Below are 21,996 nucleotides of genomic sequence, written 5' to 3'. Positions count from 1 at the left end.
GTGACGCCTCTAAATGGGATCGGTCTGAACTGGAAGCACACGTGACCAGTGAGGCAAACTAACGAGAGGGACTGGAAAACCAAACCTTATTCACGGGTCTGCGTGAACTGTCTGTAACATTGCACTGCCAACATTCTGCAGAAGAGGACAAGGCGAGCCCCTGGGTATGTTCCATTTTCTAGATGGGCTGCATTAAGCAATGGCTCTGAGCCTTCCTGCAGGATTCTCTGAGCCATGTGCACTTGGGGTTAAGAAATGTTCCCACGCGTGCGCAGTCTGGCGCAGGACAGAGGTTACGATGCACCCCAACTGCCTGAGCCTCTCTAGGTTTCCGGAGACCACAAAGCAAGGAGGATGGGAAGGCTGGGAGGGCAATGACCAGTGAGAGACACAAGTGGCCGACCTTCCACTCTCCTGCCAGTGCCCAGCAGGAAGGAGTAAATACTGAGATCAGTCCAGACCTTGAGGGCAACACAGCTTAGGTTTCTGCCACAAATGTCTAAGATGAGTAACTGTCTTGACTTCAAACTTAAATTGATGTAGGACCAACTACTTCCAATAAACTGAGTGCCTTAGTAACACAGAACCCTCAGGTGACAAACGTCACAGGTGTCTGTCCCTCCACACTGGAGGCTTGGCAGACAAGCATCAGACTCAGTGGCCTACACGCGCCACAAGAGCCTGTGCACTTTGTGAGTAAGAGGCCAATGGAAAACTCTCAATTCTCTTTCCCATAAGGGAGCCAATTGCTGCTGTATTACTCCAGAAAGCACAAGGCCTGGAAGCCGCAGAAGGAAAGGCAGGTCCACAAAAGAACCATTTGGGGCTAGAAAGATGGCTCAGTGGTTAGGAGTACTGGTTGCTTTTCCAGAATTTGGCTCAAGGAACTCACATGGTGGGTCAAAACTGTCTGGTTTCAGGGGATCTGATGCCGTTTCATCTCTACAGACACCAAGCACACATGTGGTGTACAGATATACGTGTAGGCAAAATGCCCATACACATAAATTAAAAATATATATATATATATAAATAAAATAAAACTCTATCTACCAAGTATGGTACAGCATGTCTTTAATCCAGGACTTGGGAGGCAGAGGCAAGAGATCTTTGTGAGTTTGAGGCCAGCCTGGTCTACAGAGCCAGCTCTAGGACAGCCAGAGCAACACAGAGAACCTGCCTCAAAAAAACAAAAACAAAACAATAATTTTTTTTAAAAAAAAGATCTGATGAGGGAGTGGGGAGGTCAGTCACGGGACAGCATGAGTCTAGGCACAAGCCCTGGGTTTGATTCTCAGCACCACAACAAAAAAATTTTCAGCCAGGTGGTGGTGCATGCCTTTAATCCCAGCACTCAGGAGGCAGAGGCAGGTAGATCTCTGTGAGTTCGAGGCCAGCCTGGACTATCTTTACAAATAAAACAAAACAAAAATTTAACAAAACAAAAAAACTCTATTAATTTTAAAACTTACCACAGCATAGGAGAACAAAAACACAGTGTCTAGTGTTCCAAGGAAAAGAGTGGCTTCCTCTGAGCTGGGGAACAAATGGTTGCTGCTCCAGATCTGCAGAAACACAGAACCGGTCATCTGCTGTGACCTTAGTACTGACACCTCTCAGCCACTTCCCATCCATCTGCATCCGCCACCACCCCACACAACCCTGGCAGCGAAGGGCAGGGGTGACCCCTAGTAAGAACACAGGCACTCATGTGCACACAAGGAAAGGGGCGCACCCCAGTCAGAGTCCCCGTGTGAAAAGCTGCATGCTTTCAAAGGGCCAGCTCTGACAAGGACCTGCTGCTACTTCTAGTGCATTGAGGATGCTCCTTAGTCCACCCTTCTCTTAAGGCAACACGCTGAGATGCTGGTGAGCATGTCAGCTCAGTAAGAAGACTAGGCGGCGTGTACAAATGCAGGCATTAGAAGAAGTAAGTTCTGAATGGACTAAATATCCAGGAATTAGAAACCGTATGCACCTCCACCCAGGAAAGCCATGTTTTGTATACTTTAAAAACAACTCCCTGACTTGGAGAGATGGGTCAGCAATTAAAAGCACTGGCTATTCATTCGGAGGATCCAAATTCCGTTCCCAGCACCCACATGGTGGCTCACAACCATCCATAAATCCATTCCAGAGGACCTGATGCCCTCTCCTGGCCTCCATTGAAATCAGGAACACAAGTATACACACGCAAACATAGCACTCACACACGTATAAAAATTTTTTGTTTTTTTGTTTTGTTTTGTTTTTCGAGACAGGGTTTCTCTGTGTAGCTTTGCACCTTTCCTGGATCTCACTCTGTAGCCCAGGCTGGCCTCGAACTCACAGAGATCCGCCTGCCTCTGCCTCCCAAGTGCTGGGAATAAAGGCGTGCGCCACCACCGCCCAGCCATTTTTTTTTAATTAATACAAAAAAAATTGAACAAGGACAGCTTCCCAGACCAGCTGCTGCCTGGAGCTACAGGAAGACTTGACAGCAAATACACACAGGAGAGTTTGGGGCAGGACACAGCTCTGCTGGAGGGCTATGGCAGAGGTTAGACTGCCTACTTTAGACTAGTAAGGAGAAGCTTTACTACTGGCAGTATTGTTTTTTAAGATTTATTTTTAGAGTCAGCAAGGTAACTCACAGGCATGATCCAGAGCATCTGAGTTCAATCTCCAAGACTCAATGGGGGAAGGAGAAAAGTGGTCTCCAGAAACTGTCCTCTGATTTTTCTACATATGTGCTGTGGCATGCATATGCCCACAGTATACACACACAATAAATAAAGGTAATTTTAAAAATTAGAGATTCATTTTTATTTCTACCCCACTGCGGGGTGGGGGCACGCACGTGTGTACATGTAAGTGTAGGTGCCCATGGAGGCCAGAGGCATCGGAGCTCCTGACAATGCCATTACCAGTAGCTATAAACTGCCTGACCGGGTGATGAGACCCGAGGGGCCTCTGCAAGGACAAGCGTTCTTAACTGTTGAGCTTCTTTCCAGCCCCAAAATACTGGATTTTTTTTTTTTAATATGCATTGGTGTTTGGCTATGGGTGTCGGCTCCCCTGGAACTAGAGTTATGGATAATTGTGAGCTGCCATGTGGGTGCTGGGAATTGAACTCAGGTCCTCTGGGAGACCAGTCAGTGCTCTTAACCACTAAGCCATCTCTCCAGCTCCAAAATATTGTATCTTTAACAGAAGGTAAAATCCTGAGGGCTGGTGGTATAACTCAGGAAAAAAGCTGGATTTAAACTAATTTCCCAGTTTCTGCCTTGGGTCAGAGTGTGGGTATCAACAGAATGGGGCTGTAAAGAAACACAAAGCTCTACAGGCATGCCAGAAGCTGATTTCTGTAGAGCCAATCAATCAATCCAAACTGCAAAATCAGCAGTTCTGCAGAAAAAGGATCTTAACACCTACTGTGCCGTCAGTTAGAGTAAAATAAATACCTACAGGGCTGGGGGTGGAGCCCAGAAGTGGAGCACCTGCCTAGTACAGATGAGATCCTGGAGGTGGAACCCAGGAGTGGAGCACCTGCCTAGTACAGATGAGATCCTGGAGGTGGAACCCAGGAGTGGAGCACCTGCCTAGTACAGATGAGATCCTGGATTCGATCCAGCACCAGGATAGATGGATGGATGAACCAGCAAGCAAACAAAAGAGTCAGTATTATTACATAAGAGCTAATAATGTGAATGGCTACCACCAAAAAGAGTCAACCCGGCCTAAGGTGGTTCTTCTTAGTAAAGCCTGCTCACAAGGCAGACCCCTAAGCATCAGGCGGCCCTAACCAGACTGGGGAGGGCTCCTACCATTTCCCAGCAAGCACTCATTCTCTGGACCCTGCTTTCCTGAGATCCTGGAATTTTAATGTGTGTCACACAGAGGGGGCCTGCATATCCAACCCCAATAAAAACCCTGGGTATGACTCTCCAAGGGGCTTCCCAGGTAAACAGCAATTCACAAACGCTGTCACAGGCTCTGGAGGGGACCTGGTTTCCCGCAGGCGTCACGCTGGGCACCTTTCCGTTTGCTAATTTCACTCCTGTCCTTTTCCCACAATAAATCACACATGCTGAGTGCTCTAAGTGCTCCACTAACCTATCAGACCCGGGGTGGTGTAGGGGCCCCGCCAACCCACAATCCCCAAATACAAATCCCAGCTTTCTGGATGCGGGACAGACTGCACCTGGTTCCCACACTGGGGGCTCAAGGGTCACCAAACCACAGCTGGAGGAGCCAAAGATGTTTCGCCTAAACAAAAGAAATGAGGGGCTGGCAAGGACTTCAATCTCCAGGACCCACACAGTGGACAGAACCGACCCCTGAACAAACACTCAAAACACACAAAGAAAGAAATAAAATTCATTCTTGAGAGAGAGAGAGAGAGAGAGAGAGAAGAAAGAAAGAAAGAAAGAAAGAAAGAAAGAAAGAAAGAAAGAAAGAAAGAAAGAAAGAAAGAAAGAAAGAAAAGAAAAGAAAAGAAAAGAAAAAAGAAAAAGAGGTATTTTACCTCATCCCAAAGGGAAGGGCGAAATTTTGGCAGAAAATGGGTGAAGAGGGGCTGGAGAGATGGCTCATCAGCTAAGAGTACTTACTTACTGCTCTTTCAGAGGACTAGATTTCACTTCTCAACACCTACATGGGGCAGCTGGTACCCTCCGGCACCTGAGAATCCAATGCTCTCTTCTGGCCTCTGGGCATGTATGTACACCTATGTGTATTTGTGCATAGCACACAAACACACACACACACACACACACACATACACACACACAACTTTTTTAAAAAGAGAGTTACTTTAAAAAAAAAAAAAAAAAAAGAAAAAAAAGTAGCTGGCTATATGGCTGGTGCACGTCTTTACTCCCAGCACTCAGGAGGCAGAGCCAGGCGGATCTCTGTGAGTTTGAAGCCAGCCTGGTCTACAGAGTGAGTTCCAGGACAGCCAAGACTAAGTACATAAAGAGACCCTGTCTCAAATGAAAAAAAAAAAAAAAAAAGAAAGAGGAAGAAGGAGGAGGAGGGAGAGAGAAAAAAGAGGAGAGGAGAGAAGAGAGAAGAGAGAGAAGAGGTAGGAAGGGAGGGAAAGAAAAAGGTGCAAGATTAAACAAAAACTAAAAATGAAAAATCAATCAATCAATCAAAGGGAGAAATGCACACAGCACTTGTGAAATCTCAATGAAGCCAGAACTGTGTGATTTCACAACAGTGAGATACAAGGTGATGGGCTAGGTACCTAGGCTGAATCTGAAGGTTCTGAACTTACAACAGCCTGGAGCTCGTACCCTAGGACACAGTAAGTTGTTTCACAGTCCTGATCAGATGATGTGAAAAGAACGTAAGAACTGCTAGGGGTGGACACGGAGGAGGCCCTTCCTGGCTCCATCCCCGCACTCTGCGTACCTCTGCAGGCAGGTCAAAGGATGTGTTAAAAGCACTTGGGGTCCACTGCTTGGAAATGCTGACTTTGACGTTGCTGAATGTTTTTCTTGACGCATGGAGCAAAGAATAGCTGCAAAACACAGAGGGAACAGAACTGAATGAGAAGCAAAGAAAACAGCACTCAAAAATCAAACCTGCACATTCACTTTATTCAAGTTTGGAAGGAAAACTATTTGCTGCTTTGTAAGAGGTAAAAGCTGCTGATTAAGGCAGGCTCTGCTGGGGCTGGCGAGGCGGCTCAGTGGGTAGAGCACTGGCTGCTCTTTCAGAGGTCCCGGGTTCAGTTCCCAGCACCCACAATGCAGCTCACAACTGTCTGCAACTCCAGTTCCGAGAGGATAAAACACCCTCACACAGACGTACACACAGGCAGAACACCAACGCACATAAAATAAAATAAAAATAAAATAAAGAGAAACCCTGTCTTGAAAGAGAGAGAAAAACACTGGTCTTCCTTATGATCTCACTGTTGGTGCATAACTTAGCTTGGAACTGGACGTGGCACACCTACCTTAGGGCCCAGTGCCAGTTCTGGAAAGCACCCCCATCTCACACAAAAGGGGAGCCCTAAGCCAGGCTGTCAAAATGACCTAGCAACTCTTATAAGACTACAGAACCTCTTTCCTAATTTATTCTTGGAGGGGGAATCAACATGTATAGTGCCATCAATAAAGATTAACAGAGCTGGTGGGATGGCTCAGTGGCTAAAGGGCCTTGTCTCCAAGCCTGATCACCGAAATTCAATCCCCAGGGCACAAGGGGAAAAGGAGAGGACAGACTCCAAGACCTTGTCCTCTGACCTCTACTCTCACACTGTGGCAAAGGGCACCCCACAAAAAACAAATGAATTAACAAAATTAATAATAAGATCTGAGAAAACAGCAAAACAGGTGAATAAGAGGACTACATATAATAAACTCCTACCCCTAAATATCCTGGTTTACGCTGCTACTGCAGAGGTCACGTAGAGCTCTAGAATCACAAACATAGACAATTCCTCCAATCATGCTGACTAGTTAGGGGCTGCTAAGCCTCGGGTCTCACAGGAGTCACCCAAATTCCCAACAACATCCTTCTCATCTTTGCTGTTCTAGAACGCGCTCCTGAATGCACGTCTTTGTTACAAGCTCCCGTTTCAGTAGCGAGCACCTGATTTCAGACTGGGGTTTCTCAACGGCTACAACATTTTCTGTCAACCAGTTCTTGGGTCAAGTTAGGACATTAGCAGCACCCCTGGTCTCTGACACTAAATGCAAACAGTAACCCTCCATCAGGCCAATCAAAATGTCACAAACTGTCAAATAACCCCCCAGAGAACAAAATGACCCTGAGAACTACTATCCTAAGTCATCAACAAAGTACAATGGGGATATCAGAATGCATGTCTATAACAAAAGGATAGAGGTAGTAGGAAGTGTGTGTGTGTGTGTGTGTGTGTGTGTGTGTGTGTGTGTGTGTGTGTGTGTGTGAGATGCGCGCATGCACCTCAGGCTAGCCTTGAAATAACAAATATATATTTTGTCTCAATAAAAATGAAGGAGTTTCTAAATGAAGTTCAGGTGCTAAGCCTAGAATTATGTGCAAGGACTGAATTCTATCCTCAAAGCCACAAAATAAAATTAAAAAAAAAATTAAAAGTCACAAAATCAAATGAGGTCCTCAGTGGTTAAGTACAGGCTAAGCACAAATAAAATGCTCTAATGCTATAATTTTATCCCCATCTCCACAAAAATTAATTAAAATAAAAATTTGAAATTGAATTATGTGAGCTGAAAGATGGCTCAGTGGATAAGAACACTTGTTGCTCTTGCATAGGACCTGGATCAGTTCCGAGCACCCACACGATAGTTCACAACCATAAGATACTGCAGTTCCAAGAGACCCAGTGACCTCTTCTTCCAGCCTCCACAGGCACTGCATGTGGTAGACATGCAGACAAGACAACCACAAACATAACGTTTTTTAAAAAGGTCAAACTGTGGCTGGGGGACATGGTGCGCACCTTTAATCCCGCCACTCAGGAGGCAAAGGCAGGTGGATCTCTGTAAGTTCAAGGTCAGCCTGGTCTATATAGCAAGTTCTACTACAGCCAGAGCTACACAATGAGACCCTACCTCGAAAAACTTGACTTATGAGGGTGTCATTAAATATTTAGGGGGGAAAAGCACAACTGAGAGCCAGTCACAGCTCAGTGACACAGGACACGCTCAGCAAGCTTGCAGCCCTCCCGAGTTCCGCGCCAAGCACCAAAACCAAAACCAAACAAATGCAGTACGAATGGAAGGTATCTATTTCACTGGAAGCCGGTGTCAACCAGCATACTCGACTCTCTGAGGCAGTACCACTCCCAAAGGCAGAAGACCAGAAAGTCAGGACGCCATTACCTGAAGAAAGTGAGCAGGAACACAGCAACATGGTGATGGCTGAAGCCGGGGAACAGAGCCCCCCTCTGCAGAAATCGTGGCCAGGCCATGCTCTTCCTGCTCCCTCGTCACCCTGACCTCAAAGTCTTCAGAGTGATGAGTTACATCACTTCTTCTTTCTGGAAAAACAAAGACACATTCTTGACATTTTAAACAAGAAAGCAGACCTAATGGCACAGGACTCCAGTGCCAGCACTTGGGAAGCTGAGGAAAAAACAAGAGCTAGCTCAAGGTCATCCTCAGCTATAAAGTGAGTTTGAGGCCAACCTGGGCTACAGGAGACCTGTCTCAAACACACAGAGTGACAGACAGATAGACAGATAGACAGACAGAGATAATCCAAACTATCCAAAATAATTTCGTAAAATCTCAATTAGTAGGTTTATGACCAGCCAACAAACAATCACAACTTTATCTCATAAACTACTTGGTACCAGAAAACTGTATTGAAAATTATGTTTTGTGGTTACTGGCTAGTCCTGGAGTAGGAGCAGGAACCTCAACAAATGAATATACACAATAGAAGGAACAGCCATGCAAATGGAGAAAAGCACTCGTTTTTATAGAAAAAGCAAAGGAAGTAAACGGACAACTTGGAAGAACTGAGCTATTAAAGTTAAGAAACAAAAGTTCAAATCATCTTAGAAATGCTGATTAAAATAAGGAATATCTGCACAGGGCTGAGAAGTTGGCTCAGTGCTGGGAGCATGGACTGCTCTTGCAGATCACCCGAGGTTAGTTCCCAGCATCTACATACATACAGTTCACAATGTCTGTAACTCCCAGCTCTAAGGGACCTGCTGCCTCTGGCTTCCATGGGAACCTGCGCTCATGTACACATCCCCACATGCAGACACACATACCTACACACACTTTAAAATAATAAAAATAAATCTAAAAAAACTTTATAGGGGTGGTTTAGTGGTTCAAAGCACTGGCTGCTCTTCCAGAGGACACAGGTTCAATTCCCAGCACCCATGTGGAGGTTCACTCCAGCTGCAGGAAATCTGACTCCTTCTCTGGCCTCCTCAGGCACCAGGCACACATGTATACACACAGGAAAACACACATACAAATAAAGTAAAAACTATTTTAATACATATTTTTAGTTTAACTGGGCACAGTGGCATACATCTGTAATCTTAGTACTCAGGAGACTGAGACAGAATCAAAAGTCAAGACTGGTCCAGTATACAAAGCAAGTCACTGAACAACCCCAGCCCCACAAAAGAAAACTATTTTAGCCCCAAATAAATAGAACGTAGCGAATTTCACTTTAAAATCATTCCTTCTGAGGCCGGACGGAGGTGGCGCACGCCTTTAATCCCAGCACTCAGGAGGCAGAGGTGGATCTCTGTGAGTTCAAGGCCAGCCTGGTCTACAGAGCAAGCTCCAGGACAGGCACCAAAGCTACACAGAGAAACCCTGTCTTGAAAAAAAACAAACAAAAAATCATTCCTTCTGAAAAATGCTAACAAATTTATGAGCACAGTAAGACCAAAAATTCTGACAAAATAAATGAAGTTTATAATTCCAGAAGTTACAAAAACAAAAACTATCATGTGTTGCTACTAAAATTACAGTTCTTGATCTTGGCAGATTGCTCGCCTGACATACGGGAAGCAATGAGTTTGATCCCCATCATTTGATGTTTGTAATACCAGCACTGGGGAGGTAGAGGCAGGAGGATCAGAAATCCAAGGTCATCCTTGGTATACACTGAGACCTAGGCCAGCCTGGGGATGCCCAAGAGAAAAAAAGAAGCAAAGAAAACAGCTATTTTACCTGAACATATTCCACCTCAAAACACTGTAAGAGCATAAGATATAAAATGCAAAATGTAATTGAAGAAAAGCTAGAGCCAACGAGATGGCTCAGTCAGTCAGGACACGGCTCAGTCAGTCAGGACACGAGTCACCAAGCCTGACCACCTGAGATGGGTCCCCAGGACACACACAGGGAGCTGTACTCTGACCTCCACACATGCGCACCACCCCCCTCTCCCACGACTAAGTGTGATAAAAATAAATGAATAACTACGTTAAAACTCAACAAATTGAGGTTACTATTGCTTTAGCAGTAACAGTTGTATAATTCAGGGCCACTTGGATACATGTATATATGTATCTACTGAGATATCTGAGACCACGTGGATTTAGTTTCTAAATAAAGCACCTTATCCTAAGCCATAGAGATGAAAGCAAAAAGTCTTAATAAGTACACGGGGAAAACAGATTCAAACAGTCACCTGCTGTTGGCAGACTGCCATCTGAAATGAATACTATTAGACCATTTGGTCCTGTGTCATTACAATAATGAAAAAGAACACTGTGAGCATATATCCTCCATAGCCCAGAGACGGCTTCCACCCAGATGTGAACTAGGGGCCTTGAACACAGGTCTCTGCCAAGTCTGGATGTCAGTGCATGCTGCTTTCATCATGTCCAACACCGTGAACACACACTGGGCATGTCAGTGTGTTTCAAGTCTAGCCAGTTCTGGTACAACTAATAAAGCCCAATTCATGTCTTTATTTTACTTACGTATTTCCCTCCTTTTCCTTCTCTTTCTAACCGGACAGGGTCTAGGTCTCCTACCTAAGCTGGCCTTGGACTCTCTATATAGTCAAGGATGACTGCTACCCAAGCATGCTAGGATTACAGCTGTGCACTACCATGATCAGTTTTGAGTGCTGGAAATCAAACCCAGGGCTATCAAATGAGCTACAATTAAAAAAAAAAAAAAGTGAGGTGGAGGGATGGTGGCACATGCCTTTAGTCCCAGCACTTGGGAGGCAGAGTCAGGCGGATCTCAGTGAGTTCGAGGCCAACCTGGTCTACAAAGTGTGATCCAAGACAACCAGGAATGTTACACAGAGAAACAGTCTCAAAAAACAAAAAACAAAAACAAAAAACAAAAAAAAGGAGGGGGCGGTCTTGCAATGTACCTAGGCTGGCTTGGAATTCAGTATGTAGACCAGGTTGGCCTTGAACTCATAAGAGAGACACCTGCCTCTGCCTCCCAAGTGCTATAATTAAAGGCATACACCATCATGTCCAGTTTACTTTTTTTTTCCCCTAAAGACACATCCTAGGGGCTAGAGATGGCTCAGCAGTTAAGAGCGTTAGCATCCACATGGTGGCTTGAAACACTCTGTAACTCCAGTTCCAGGGAATCTGATGCCCTCTTCTGACCTTTGCAGGTATTAGGCAGACATACATGTAGGCAAAACACTCATACACATAAAAGCAAAACTTAAAAAAGTATAAGAACACATCTCACTATGTAGTCCGGGCTAGACTCAAAATCACTATGTAGTCCAGGCTGGCCTCCAAACTGCAGCAATCCTCTTGCCTTAGCCTCCCAAGTACTAAGATTACAGGTAGGTACAATCACACTCCACTTATTAAAGCCAAATTTCTGTTTTTGAAATCATAGTAGTTTGTCATTTAGTATTTTCTCAACTGATTATTGAACACATAACCATTATGTAATAGTTGACAGTGCTAAGAATTAGCTTTCCTTACTATTTATGTGTATATTTACTTATTATTGTATGTAAGAGTGAGAATTTGAGCATGCATGCTAAACAACGAGGTCGTCCTTGGAAGTCAATTCTCTCCTTCCACCAAGGGTTACAGAGAGCTAACTCAGGTCATCAGACTTACAAAGAAAACACTTTGACCCAGGATCCAGCCCTAGCTTTTCTTATATTTTTTAATTCACAAAATACAGTATACACTTGTCATATACAGCATGTTTTGGAATATGGATACTTTGTGGAATGCTCCAATCAAGGGAATTAACAAATGCATTGCCCCACGGGGTATCATCTTCTGTGTAGGGAAACACTACAAGATACATTGTTATGACCACAATTACCACGTTACACAAGAGAGATCTTGACCTTAGTCCTTCTAGCTGAAGGAAATTTTACAACCTTTGGTCAATATCCCTCAACCTTCTACACTGGTACCTTAAAATAAATAAACAAAGTAAAATGTTGCCAGCCATAATGTCCCACGCCTTTAATTCCAGCACTCGGGAGACAGAGGCAGGCAGATCTCTGAATTTGAGGCCAGCCTGGTGGAGGTCTACAGAGTGAGTTCCAGGACAGCGAGGGCTATACAGAGAAACTATGTGTAAAAAAAAAAAAAATTAAAAATAAGGTCTTGGGGCTGAGATGATTCAGACATTAAAAGCACTGACTGTTCTTCCAGAGGACCCAGGTTCAATTCCCAACACCCACATGGCGGCTCACAGTTGTCTGTAATTCCAGTTCCAGGGGACCCGACACCTTCACCCAGACACACATGAAGGCGAAATACCAATGCACACAAAATATAAATAAATAAAAACATAATAATAAGGTCTTGTGCAGGGGCTAGTAGCTCAAGCTAGTAGGCCACGCCTTGTATCCCAACACTCAGGAAGCAGGGGTGGGCAGATCTCTGTGAGTTCAAGTCCAGCCTGGTTTACACAGAGAGCTCCAGGCCAGCTAGGGCTACATAACTAATAAAAAGAAAAGATCTCAGGAACGGAGACCATAGCACAGTGGAAAAGTTCTTGCCTGGCTAACAAAGGCCTTGGGTGCAATCCTCTGCACTGCATAAAAACAAACAAAACACGATACCAATCAGATCCAAAAACCAATGCATTTTAAAGCGAGTTCACGCCGGGCGGTGGTGGCGCACGCCTTTAATCCCAGCACTCGGGAGGCAGAGCCAGGCGGATCTCTGTGAGTTCGAGGCCAGCCTGGGCTACCAAGTGAGTTCCAGGAAAGGCGCAAAGCTACACAAGAGAAACCCTGTCTCGGGGGAAAAAAAAAAAAAAAAAAGTGAGTTCACAATCACAAAGCAATGTGATTTTTGTAATGAGGCTTTTCCCTACCCTAGAAGGCCATTAAAAACAGTATTTTTTTGAAAAAAAGAAAATATATAAGATTACATCCCACTTTGGGGGTGAGCAAGATGTCTCAGCAGACAGGAGCACTGACTGAACAAGCCTGGTGACCTGAATTCCATCCCTGGAACCCTCATAAAAGAAAAAAGGAGAACCAGCCTCACAAAGCTGTCCTCTGGCCTCCATATGCACGCTGTGGCACGCCTAAGCAAACACATGCACATCATGCATACACACCAGTGCTTGAGAGACTGGGGCCGATGGACTGCCACTGAGCCAGCCTGGGCTATTACACAGCAGACCCTATCTCAATAAGTAAATAAAAAAGCAAATAAGTATTTTTTAAACAAAAATGTTCTGTATTATTAACACTTTGATCAAAGGCCAGAGCACAATGAAAAAGGGAGTTTGGTAGAGAAGAAACCATAACAACAGTACCAACCACCCCCGACATGGTCTTTCCCCAATGCCCAGCCCACCCTCCCATCAGGCTTTCTGAAACCCTGGAGAGAGTTAACTAGTCCCATGTCCTTATAGACGCCTGGCTGGCTCTATGCCTCTCAAGAAGCAAGCATTCCTCTCACAGGCTAACTGCTTCGAAAAGACAAGGGGACATGCCCACCATGTCCCAGAGCAGCCTTACCACCATTTCCCTCTGGAACTCTGATGGCCAGCGCTGGCCTCCACACTGGGCAGCTCCTGTTCACAGGCCCTTCCTTCCCCTCTGCGTGTGGGCATTCAAGCAGCCAACCGGAAAAGGACAGCACCCCCTAAGCCCCTCTGCAGTCCTCCACCTTTTTCACCTATCCTTTCCCTGTGTCCCCGGGAAACTTCACTCCAAGGGTGAACTCGGGCTGACATCAGCTCCCACGGCGCACGGGCAGCACCCTTGCCTTCCGGAGTGCCTGCCGTGGCTACTCCAAGCTCCAACACTCATCTCACTCAGACCGCGTTCCCCCCCTTGACCCACACTTCCTTCCCAGATTACAGGCCATCTCCCCAGTGCGTCTTTCCTTCTCCCGGGCCTGGCCCACTTCCTTCCCTGTATCCTCACAGCTGAGCTCTGTCAGAGAAAAATCACACGAGCGGGCTGACTTCAGATTCAAACCACAAACCTCAAAGGGGCAAGCAACACTGTCTGGCAAGGCTCCCACACTTCCCCAAAAACCCCGCCTTCTCAACCTCCGAGACAGCGCGTTCTCCCTTCCCTTTCTAAACTTCCAGGAGCTCTCTCTGCTCTGTCACCCAGTCCTGTGGCTTTAGACCAATGCCACTCCTTTAGGCCACTAACTCTGACACTCCAGGGTCCCAAATGACTACATGGTATCTCTCCACAGATCTAAAATGGGATCCCTTTCCTCCAGATCTATTCCTCCCCTGCGATTCCGCACTTCAGAAATACCACCACCATCCCTCCTGCGGACAAAGTAAACAGGATTAATCCTTCGTTTTCCCCTTTCTCTTGAGCTTCCACACCCAGGCCCTTACCTCCAAATGAATCCCCCTGCCACCACCCCGAGACAATCTACCTTCATCTCCCACCTGCCGACTCGAACAGGATTGGGCTCCCTCTACATTCACAGCACCCCCAAATGATTCTTCACACACTCCATGTTACTTTATAACATCAATCCCACCACCAGGCAGGGTGGCACACACATGTGTAAGCAGCACTTAGGAGGCTGAGGCAAGACCACTGTTGATTCTGAGGTCAGCCTTAGCTATGTAGGCTCTGTCCCCAAAACTCATAAATCAAGGGCTACCATTATGGTGCAAGGATAAGATGTATATACAAGGCCCCAGGTTCATCTGTAGCCCCATTAAAAAAAAAGTGGATGAATCAACTTCTGTTCACAACCTTTTGATGGCTTTCCAAAAGACAGATAAAAACAACAACACAGTCTTTGCAGAACCTTCCCAGCCTTAGTTCCCTGTAAGAACCGAGCATGATTAAGGGGTAGGGAACAGCTGGGGCTGGTCAGGTCTGCCCGCATAGATGACTGAGCTGGAATGGCTGAAAGTTGTTTTATTTTACTTTCCAATTGGAAGTAGATGAGCAAGGCAGATACGTTAGCTTGCCCATCACTGAGACAAATACCTGATGCAAAAGACTTAAGAGAAGGATTTACATTGGCTCACAGCTTCAGAGGCCTCACTCCATACTCGGTTCAACTGACTCTGGGCCGATGGCCAGGCAGAACATCAAGGCGAAAGGGCATGGCAAGGGGGAATGCCCACCTCACAGCAGCTAAGGAAGCGAAGGGCCAAGCCAAGACAAACCCTTCAAAGCAGGCGCCCATGATCTACTTCCACCAAGACTGACCTCCAGTCTGCCTACTGAACCCATCAGCAGCTTAACCTGTTGAAGTCAGCATCCTGCCGATGCAATCACACTCCACAGCACCGCCCCCTGCTGATCACAACCACCTGCTGATCACAACGGCAACAAATGCTTTGCGGGAAGACACCTCGCATCCAGACCACACAGCAGAATGGCGAACGATATGAAAGGGTAGACAGTGATAGTAAACTCTCACGCCCACCCCGTCTCCAAAGACCCTGTCTGGTCAGTTCCCCTCCCGTTCCTGCAGATTCTGTATCTCCGCATTCACCCCAAGCAGAGCCCCTTTAGACAAATATACCTCCAAGCGCGCGCGCGCACGCGCACGCGCACGCGCACACACACACACACACACACACACACACACACACACACACACAATTCGGTACCTTTTCTTCCTCACCAGCAGAAGCAATCTATTTTCCCAGCACCTACCCACCTGCTGCTTCTAAGCATGTGCAGTTCCCATTATGTGAACAAATCTCTATCTGTTTTACCAGTCCCCCACTGGGAGGCTGAATGGCTTCCAGTTCTCTGGCAGGCCACAATCTACTCTTTGTCCCCCGGCCTCCTCCCCCCCACCGCCCCCGTTCCTAAACTTACCCCCATCTCCAAGCCCTGAACCCGCCAGGCCATCTCCTTTGGGCCTTTGTGCTTTTCTCTTGGTTCTTTCCGATAGCCTGCTCCTCCCTCTTTTTGGCTCATTACTCAGATGTCACCTCCCAGAGGCTACTCTGACCACTCATCAAAAATACTTGGGGCCAGGTGTGGTGGTAAACACATTTAATCCCAGCACTTGGGATGCAGAGGTGAGCAGATCTCTGTGTGTCTGAGGTCAGCCTAGTCTACAAAGCAAGTTAGTTCCAGGCTTGTCAGGGCTTCACAGTGAGACCCTATCTTCAGAGGACCAAAAAAAATTCCCACAAACAAGGCAAAAACAGGATACTGCAGCACACTGCCCCAGCTATGAGGGAGGTGGAAGTAAGATCGCTTGAGCACCCACAGGTTCAAGGTCAGCATCGTAACAAGACTTCATTTCAAAACAAGAGACACACTGGGCATGGAGATAAAGCCAACATGGAAGTTGCAATTTCAAGGGCAGTCTGGACTACAAAGCGCGGTAACAGATGACAGCCTGGGTGACACTCAGATCCTGCCTCGAAACAAAAATAAAATAGAGCTAGATTTGGCTCAGTGGCAGAGCACTTGCCTAGCATATGAAAGGCCCTGAGTTCAAGTCCCTGTACTATATATAAATAAAAAGTTTCTATTCCTATTTCTGCTTCTTTAATGATTTACAAGTTTATTGTTCATTTATAAACTCCATTTGAAAAAAAAAAAAGGTGTCTTTCTCTGTCCTAACTCTACAGCTGTATCCCCAGGACCTCCCAGAGCACTTAGACCAATTGAAAAAAGAAAATACTTTGTCAATTCTTTTTTTCCCTCTCTTCATCTCTCTCTCTTCATCTCTCTCTCTCTCTCTCTCTCTCTCTCTCTCTCTGAGACAGGGTTTCTCTGTGTAGTCCTGGCTGTCCTGGAGCTCACTCTGTAGACAGAGACCAGGATGGCCTTGAACTCACTGAGATCTGCCTGCCTCTGCCTCCCAAATTAAAGGCCCAGGGTCAAGGATTTCGTTAGCTGAATGCCTACCAGGCACCAGCACCCTGACAGGGTCTTTGCATATATAATCATAGCTCTCCAGGTAGTTTTAAGATAAGAAACAGGTATCAGAGAGTAATCTCTCTTGAAGAACAAAATAAACATTCAAACCCAGACCTAACTAGACTCCATATTATGTTGTGTAAGTGGAAAGTTAAGAGAAAACATCCCAGGCTGCGTAAAACATAATTAGAATTACCACAGCTTAAATTCACTGGTATGTAGTTGAGGATGAGAAAAGTCCAACTTATAAACAAATGTGATTCCCTTTATACCCTCAAACATACAGAACTGGCAATCATCTGACTCTTCAAGGATTTAGTTTTTACATGTGCAAAGTAAAATGATTATATGTACTCAAAGTACTGGTAGGGTGAAAAACCCAAGATGGGTCGTTGGGTTTGGCGATTTCACAGTACTGTGTAATGCCAACACTCAGCACTTACAAAGTATCTTCCTGACCTCTCATCTAACTAGAGCTATTCACCGGTACCATCCCTTCTCTTTCCAAAACTCAAGCCTACCCAGGTGTATACTCCTATAATCCCAGCAGAAGGATCCCAAATTTGAGGCCAGGCTGGATTATAAACAGGCAATCCCTTGTCTCAAAAACAGGCAGAGTGCACACTGATTTGACAACCTGACTTAAAAGCAGGGTCTAGTTCAGTGGTAGATTGCTTGACCAGCACACACCCATCTGACACGGTAGAACACACTAGCAACCCTAGCACTTCAGATAGGAAGATCAGAAGTTCAAGGTCATCTTCAGTTACAAAGGGAGATGGAGGTGACCTGGACTATATGACATCTGTCAAAACACACACACACACACACACACACACACACACACCCCAAATCTAGTAATCCTTTTTCCTTTGTTTGTTTTTTGAGACAGGGTTTCTCTGTGTAGCTTTGGAGCCTGTCCTGGAACTCACTCTGTTGTCCAGGCTGGCCTCGAACTCACAAAGATCCACCTGCCTCTGCCTCCCGAGTGCTGGGATTAAAGGTGTACGCCACCACCACCCAGCTCCTTTTTTCTTAAAACTGACTCATTATCAAAGATGTTTAAGGACCTAGCTATCTGTTTCATGGTCCCTAAAACCACATCCTTTTATACCAAGGTTCCTACAATCACATATTTTCTATATCACATATTTTGGACACGTATCAAAGACAACTTTCTCCTCCCTCCTCCAGACAAAGCACTAACCATGCCATCCTCGCTGATGAACAGGCACCCATCCAGAACCTTACACAATGAACACTGATCTTGCTCCTGAAAGCAGAGAGCGACCACACACTGCTCTGACACGAAAAGTTCAAGTCCATTTGGTTTACTTCTTTGAGGCTCAATTTCCTCACTTAAGGTTTAAATGAAACGATTTACTGGGTTTTCAGGGCCGAGTCTGTCATACAGGAAACATCTGGCAAATGGCGGAGAAATAATCTAACCTCAAAGAAGTGAAGGCGCTCTTTTCATCGGCGATGATCCCGTAAACACAGAAACGTGTGTGAAGACAGCAAGCAATGCTTAAAGAGGCCAGCAATTACGAGTCTGGTTTTGCTCGCCCTGGCAACTCTGCTTCCTCTAAACATTTCAGTAAGTTAGCACGGCATCGCCTAACATATTTCAGAAAACATTAAAACTAAGTGGACACATCTCCATTGTCCCTATCAAAATTAAGGACAGGCCACATTCTGCAAATAAGAAGAGCCGAAGAATGACGAATAAGTAACAGAGCCGAATTCCTCAACAGAGTCCCGGTAGTTACTAGAAAACAAAAGCCTACTTTCTCCACGAAGTCCGTTCTTCCTCTCTGACCTCGGTACATCCTACCCCAAAGCCTCCCACCCTATCTAAAACGTGGCCCTCCTCTTGCTAAACCAGAGCCCTCTTCTTGGATTTCATTTTTCTTCAGTTCAATGTCCCATGATCCAAGGCCAAGGGACCGGTGGTCCGAGGGGTACAAGTCCCCCTCGGCCGGGGCGTCCACATGGGCTGGGCTGGCCACTTTCCCTCTCGGGTGTCCTCCTCCCCCTGCGGTGCACACAGCCTCAGGGCGGCACAGGGGCGGCGGCGGCGGCATCGGGAGCTCCGGTGGGGTCCGGTGGGGTCCAGCGGCTAGCCGTGCCCGCGCCGCCACACCCACCAGCTGCCCGCGCCTCCCGCACCCGAGAGTCCCCGCGCACCCAGCCGGGCCAGGGCCCTGAGCACCCAGATGCTCGCAGGCTCGCACCTGAGACCCGCCGAAGTACCAGCTCCGCTAGACTCCGCTGCCCGCCGCCCCCGCCGCCACCTCACCCAGCGCGATGTGGCCAGAGCTTCCGGACGCTCACGTGACCGAGCATACAGGAGCATGCCGGGAGCTGTAGTCCGCCAGTGCCGCTTCACCTGCGAGTCTGCAGGTTGGGTTTAACTGGACTCCTGCGGGCGGGCGGGTGGGCGGGGAGGATAGCCAGAAATGTCAGCTGAAAAGGGCAATGACTGAGCGATCTAATTTGAGAACTGGTAGGCTAACCATTTTTTCCAAAAGAGGTTTTATTCTGCTTTAGATTTTTTAATTAAATGCAATTGTCCATATAGGTAGGCACATTTACCTGTCAGTGTTCGCATAAACCCTGTCAACACACCACCTAAATAAACCATGAATATTAAGATTCCCAGCAGCAGAGCTGGAGAGATGAATAAATAAATAAATCAGTCCATTTTTAAAAATGAGTCTGGAGAGATGGCTCAGCAGTAAAGAGCACTGGCTGCTCTTCCAGGAGACTCAGGTTTGGTTCCCAGCCCACACATGGTGGCTCACAACCACTCCAGCTCCAGATGACCCGTCGCCCTCAATGGCTTCTGTGAGCACTGCATACACATGTCATACACTCACGCATAATCACATAAATAAAAATAGAAAGGGGGCCAGGCTGTGGTGGCGCATGCCTTTAATCCCAGCACTCGAGAGGCAGAGGCAGGTGGATCTCTGTGAGTTCGAGGCCAGCCTGGTGTAGAGTGAATTCCAAGACAGCCAAGGCTAGACAGAGAAACCTGCTTGAAAAACCAAAAAAAAGAAAAAAAGAAAAAAGAAAGAAAGAAAGAAAGAAAAAGAAAAAAAGAAAGAAAAAAAGAAGAGGAGAAGGAGGAAGATGCCACTGCCATCACCAAATCTCCTTTTGCAGGGTGTCCAAAACCAGGTAATAAGAAGAGCGCTTCCTTATACTTTCAACACTCAGAGCAGGAATCCAAAATGATAAACAAAACAGGCATCTAAGCATGCTCCAGAAACACCTCCATGTGGTCTATTGTGTCAGATGTTTGGCTCATGCGGGTTCGTGGAAGAAACAGAGTCATTCTACGATGATTTTTAGCCTTGCAGCTGCAGGGAACTCAAGCCCTGGCGAACTGACTAACTGTAGCTTTGCAAAAGGCTTTTTTATTGTTACACAATTTACACCCTAGCAAGTCAATTTCCACATACCAAACCCTCTTATCTCAAGCTCCCCAAAAAGACAAATGCCAAAGCAATTCCTAGTCACAGGACATCTCAGTTTTCTGAGTCCTCCCACAACCAAGTTTTACATAGGCTTTGAGCATTTAGGAACTCTCATATAAGATTTACATACTTCCAACCAAAGGTCGAGGACACAAAAGGTAGCTGTCACAAAGGGTAGATCCAGGCCCAGGTGCTAACAACACTCCCGGAGGCAAACCAGCTGCCAAGCTCTGCGGGAACTCCCGTCACAGTGGTCAAACCTGGCAAATGTTGCTTTCTGGGGCACTCCTGAACCAGGTCCATTTCACAGTTACTCTCGTGGCATTGGTGAAGTTGGTCAAACTTCTTTTGACTTACACACCAACGTTTAGTCAAAGCTGAAGCCACAGTAACAAGATCCCCCAGCAGAGGAGAGGTAGAAGCAAGGAGCTAAAGTGGACAGCCTTAGGGCCACCCAAACCCCAACACAGAGAGAGACATCAGAATGTTTGTACAGCTCAGGGCGCACAGGAAAAGGACAATGAGGGCGTGGAGAGCTGGCTGCTCTTCCAGAGGACCTGAGTTCAATCCCAGCTCCTACATGGTACCTCATAACTATAACTCCAGGGGATTTAATGTCCTCTCCTGACCTCCTCCAGCACCAGGCACGCACATGGTGCACAGATGTATGTGCAAACAAAACACCTTACACAGTAAAATAAAATAAATTAAAATAAATAAACAAATTTTTTAAAAAAGGAAGGAGACTCAGGTCAGGGAGGGAACATATCCATCTAGGTTGTCGATGGAAGTGCCTCCGTTACAAACAGGTAGGCAAAAAGCAAAACCAGTGAGTGGATTTCCAGACTGTCTGTATTTCGGTTTTTTCTTTCGTGGATTTAAAAATGAAGTAGAGGGGTTGGGGATTTAGCGCAGTGGTAGAGCGCTTGCGTAGCAAGTGCAAGGCCCTGCGTTCGGTCCTCAGCTCCAAACAAATAAATAAACAATACACAAAGTAGAAAGGGAGATGAGATGCTGGGGTCCAGTGGCTAAGAGCAATCGCTGCTCTTCTAAAGGGCCCAGGTTCAGTCCCCAGCACCCATAGCAGGCAGCTCACAACCTGCCATAACTCCAGTTCTGAGGGATCCTATGCCTTTCTCTGGTCTCCTCAGGTACACACACACACACACTCATTCACATAAATAAAAAATTAAATTAATTAGGCCGGGCGGTGGTGGCGCACGCCTTTAATCCCAGCACTCGGGAGGCAGAGGCAGGCGGATCTCTGTGAGTTCGAGGCTAGCCTGGTCTACCAAGTGAGTTCCAGGAAAGGCGCAAAGCTACACAGAGAAACCCTGTCTCGGAATAACAAAAATAAATAAATAAATAAATAAATTAATTAATTAATTAATTAATTAAAAAATCAAAATGAGGTAGACAGGCATCCAGCAGGCTATTTTAACACTTGATTTCCACCTCCAGGCACTCTCCCAGTGTGCAAGGTGGGCTGGGTCTGAGTCAACTGACTTTGTTTTTAACAATAATCATTGCCAAATCTTACCAAAAGCACGAAAGAAACATTTGCAGCTCTCCTCAATGACAGTGACTGAGCAGAGCCTTGTTTCCTGCCCCAGCCCACACATTTGTGGCAGATCTTGACCTATATCCAGTTTCCAAGTCACACATATTAGAGTGACTCTCAAAACCACAGGCAGCAGCAACCTTAGACAGTGTCCCAGCTTTGAGTGACCTTGCTTCAAAGAGATACTCC

At 46.3% G+C, this 21,996-nt stretch overlaps 1 protein-coding gene across 5 annotated transcripts in view; it reads right to left on the bottom strand.

Annotated features, from left to right (window-relative positions):
- Slc37a3 (solute carrier family 37 member 3) overlaps window positions 1-19,106 on the bottom strand; it is a 40,806-nt gene extending 21,700 nt beyond the window's left edge. The window contains exons 1-4 of one of the 5 annotated variants that reach the window (XM_006990408.4): window positions 18,999-19,106; window positions 7,821-7,978; window positions 5,398-5,506; window positions 1,473-1,565 (exon numbers count right to left, since the gene is read on the bottom strand). In XM_006990408.4, the coding sequence (XP_006990470.2) occupies window positions 1,473-1,565; window positions 5,398-5,506; window positions 7,821-7,909 (291 nt within the window). In that variant the 5' untranslated portion in view covers window positions 7,910-7,978; window positions 18,999-19,106. Of the gene's footprint in view, window positions 1-1,472; window positions 1,566-5,397; window positions 5,507-7,820; window positions 7,979-13,404; window positions 13,731-18,213; window positions 18,936-18,998 lie in introns of those variants that run through there. The other 4 variants (XM_076566454.1, XM_076566455.1, XM_076566452.1 and 1 more) reach the window with 4 other exon arrangements.
- Window positions 19,107-21,996: the final 2,890 nt, after the last annotated feature.

This window comes from Peromyscus maniculatus, chromosome 3, assembly GCF_049852395.1.
Source record: "Peromyscus maniculatus bairdii isolate BWxNUB_F1_BW_parent chromosome 3, HU_Pman_BW_mat_3.1, whole genome shotgun sequence".
Classification (NCBI taxonomy): domain Eukaryota; kingdom Metazoa; phylum Chordata; class Mammalia; order Rodentia; family Cricetidae; genus Peromyscus; species Peromyscus maniculatus.
The sequence above is the reverse complement of the archived record's forward strand: the minus strand, read 5'-3'. Positions and strand labels throughout refer to the sequence as shown.